The sequence below is a fragment of the Lactuca saligna genome, chromosome 9, assembly GCF_052625555.1.
Source record: "Lactuca saligna cultivar CGN05327 chromosome 9, ASM5262555v1, whole genome shotgun sequence".
In the NCBI taxonomy this organism is placed as follows: domain Eukaryota; kingdom Viridiplantae; phylum Streptophyta; class Magnoliopsida; order Asterales; family Asteraceae; genus Lactuca; species Lactuca saligna.
Window position 1 is genome coordinate 34614946 of NC_136425.1, and position 3046 is coordinate 34617991.

General features: G+C 31.7%; 1 protein-coding gene across 1 annotated transcript; it reads right to left on the reverse strand.

Moving 5' to 3' along the window:
* Positions 1–215: 215 nt before the first annotated feature.
* Positions 216–2397, reverse strand: LOC145015884 (tryptophan aminotransferase-related protein 3-like). Its single transcript, XM_078974357.1, has 5 exons — positions 1945–2397; positions 1442–1745; positions 1062–1348; positions 633–913; positions 216–549 (listed from the first exon to the last, which is right to left on the reverse strand). The coding sequence occupies exons 1-5, from the start codon at positions 2277–2279 to the stop codon at positions 335–337; spliced, it is 1422 nt and encodes a 473-aa protein (XP_078830483.1). The 5' UTR covers positions 2280–2397; the 3' UTR covers positions 216–334.
* Between the last annotated feature and the right edge of the window lie 649 nt (positions 2398–3046).

A 3046-nucleotide genomic window follows, 5' to 3' on the forward strand; every position in this document is an offset into this window, starting at 1 on the left:
TCCCAAAAAGAAAAAATATATATCTTGTTTATCTAAATTGGTTTATACATCCAAGTGTGCACGTTCAAATACACATGTATATAATTATGTGTACATATATACTTTTCATGTTATATATATATATATATATATATATATATATATATATATATATATATATATATATATATATATATATATATATATATATATATATATATGTTTACTTGTACATATTATAATCAACCAATCAATTCTTATAGGCAACGAGATCAAATTGCCCGAACAATGACCCTATAATTATGTATACATATACACAATTTATGCTTCTTTAAATTGTAATTTCTTTAAACCTTCAAATTGACTCGATGTTACCGTTTTCAAGAGACACTAACTCAGTGAGTCGAAGCATAAGCAAGTCAAAATCATCTTGACTCTTGATAAGACTTAGTCTGACATAACGATCTTTGGCCTTATACGTACTTCCAGTGCGACCTATAATTTTTCCTGCTTCTAATACCGCATGACAATCATCCTCTTCTTCTCGCTCACATTTTACCCATGCGTAAGCTACAATGATTATCATAAGTCATATATTCTTCTAACTGTTTGACCATAAAAGTCAAAATTACACAAATAAAAGGTAATATTACCTGGAGATGGTAGTCTGGTTTCGTTAAAGAAATTGCAATGCAAAGGATCTCTCTTTTGGATTGAAAATCTGGTTGACTTGGAGAAGACAGAAGTCAACCTATCCCAACGTTGTCTCATTTTATCATAAGCAAATTTGAAAAGCTGTTTACCATCGTCTTCAACGGCTACTTTTAGAAGCTTCAAAACTCTCAATTGGGTGTCCTTTGAAATCCCCAAATCAGCCACTTGGATATATGTCGAAACTTTCTCATATACATCCTTATCTTTTATCACCGCCCATCTACAATAATGGTGTATATACAAACTCTCATTATATAAAATCCGTATGACAAACAACAAGTAAAAATCTTATATAAAATATAAAATATGTGGTTTCCTTAATTGGAGAGATGAGAGATTCAAATTTGATACACTAAAATAAAACCTACCCAAAACGCGCACCAGCATGACCTGTGAGTTTTGAAAGTGTAAAGATCATGAAATCGTGATCTGAAGGAGCTGGAATCGGTGTAAAATGTGGCCAAAAATAAGCATGATCGTATATTGTCTTCCCTCCAATAACCGATGTCTTTAACTCCCCATCTGGATTGTTTGGAGAGGTTACAAATTCAATCACATCCATGTTGTTTGTCGCATTATTCAATTTCCATGAGTTTGTATCTCCTTCAAATTCAAAATCTTCCGAATTAAAGAACAATGTTTGAGCCTCATACATCTATAAATCATCAAACAACGAATCCAATCCATATATCAGAAGAAAAAAAACATTGCGAATGGAGTTTTTAGAGTCATTAAACTGGTTGTTTACCGGATAATATGGAATTGTAGCCACGACATTTGAAGGAGAAGAAGAGTTTTGGGAGGAAAGAGCATAAACAGCTGCACTAAGGAGTTGAGATGATCCGATACCAAATACCAAATATCTTCCTTCTGTAATTGCATTCCCCACAATGGAATGTATTTTATGGATGTATTTCTCCACCTCCAATGACATCGTGGACATGGAAGTGTAGCCAGCATAACTGTAACTCATTCGATGCCATCCTGATACAACAATCGCACTGTCCTCTGCCTTTTGCATCCAAAATGGCTCCAAAAATATAGGATCACCACTGCAGAAAAACGATCGTAAGCGTGATATTTAAATCCAATTCATCGTGAAATCTATGTAGTTTGCAGAATTTAGGTTTCTCTGTTATTTTAACAACCGTATACAATTAAACAGATCGAACCTTTAGAACAAGTATTAGCAGTTTGAATCACAAATTCATCGTAAAGTCAATGAAAATAGAATATGAAGGAATCACGCACCTATCAGCGTCGGCAGAACAACCGGGAGAGAATTCAGAGCAATCAATACCGCCATAGCAAGTATAGCACTCACAAACAGTTTGACCATCAGAAATCAAACTATCAAGGTAAGCTCTGCCATGGCCGGAGCATGAGATTGCTGCAACCGCTTCCGCCTCCGCAGCTGCTTTTTCAGTCCAAGTCAACGAAGGACGATAAACAATCTCAAGGTTCTTCTCTCCCCGCTGTAGAGCTCCTCCACCTCCACCTAGGTACAGATTTATGCTGAATAATATATTAATCACTATCGAACTCAATAAACAAATTCCATAACAATATTTCTTCGTTTTCCCCATTCTAGTTTTGCCGATTCATGGAGGTTTGTTGATATTTTTGTAGATGCTGAAATGAAAAGATCAAACGTTTTAGACGTTGATATTAATGGGCATGTGCGTCCAGATAATTGAAATGAACTGAGCTTCTAGAGACGAGAATTCTGATATATAATAATAATAATAATAATAATAATAATAATAAAATAATTATTATTATTATATGTATTACTGTATATGATAAAACCCAAAGTTGATTCTTTTGGTTATATACTAAAAGGGTAATTCTAACCGCACGACTTGAATTCCAAATGCACGAATTTTCATTGAATCGATATATATCACTGAAAAATCTGACAATTTTTAATATATTAAACTAAAAAAATGTTACTTTTCAATTTTCGTTTAATGCTCTTATATTTATATTTGATTTTCAAATCATACCTTATACTTTTTGAAACTTTAGCTTTTATATATATATATATATATATATATATATATATATATATATATATATATATATATATATATATATAGTTAGGTTATCTTGTTTTTATTAAGTATTGTGTGTGTATGAAATTAATTCCGAACCAATCATTTGGGATAATTTAGGTAAGGGTTCTATATTTATTAACTAATTAAAAATAATCAATTTAATCACACAAATTTCACCGTAAGAGTATTCAGGATAATTAAGTATATTTAAATAAAGAAAATTTTAGAAATTAAGGGATAATTAGATCTCCTAAAAGTATGTACAAAGTCTATCATCTACTATAATAGAGAATACA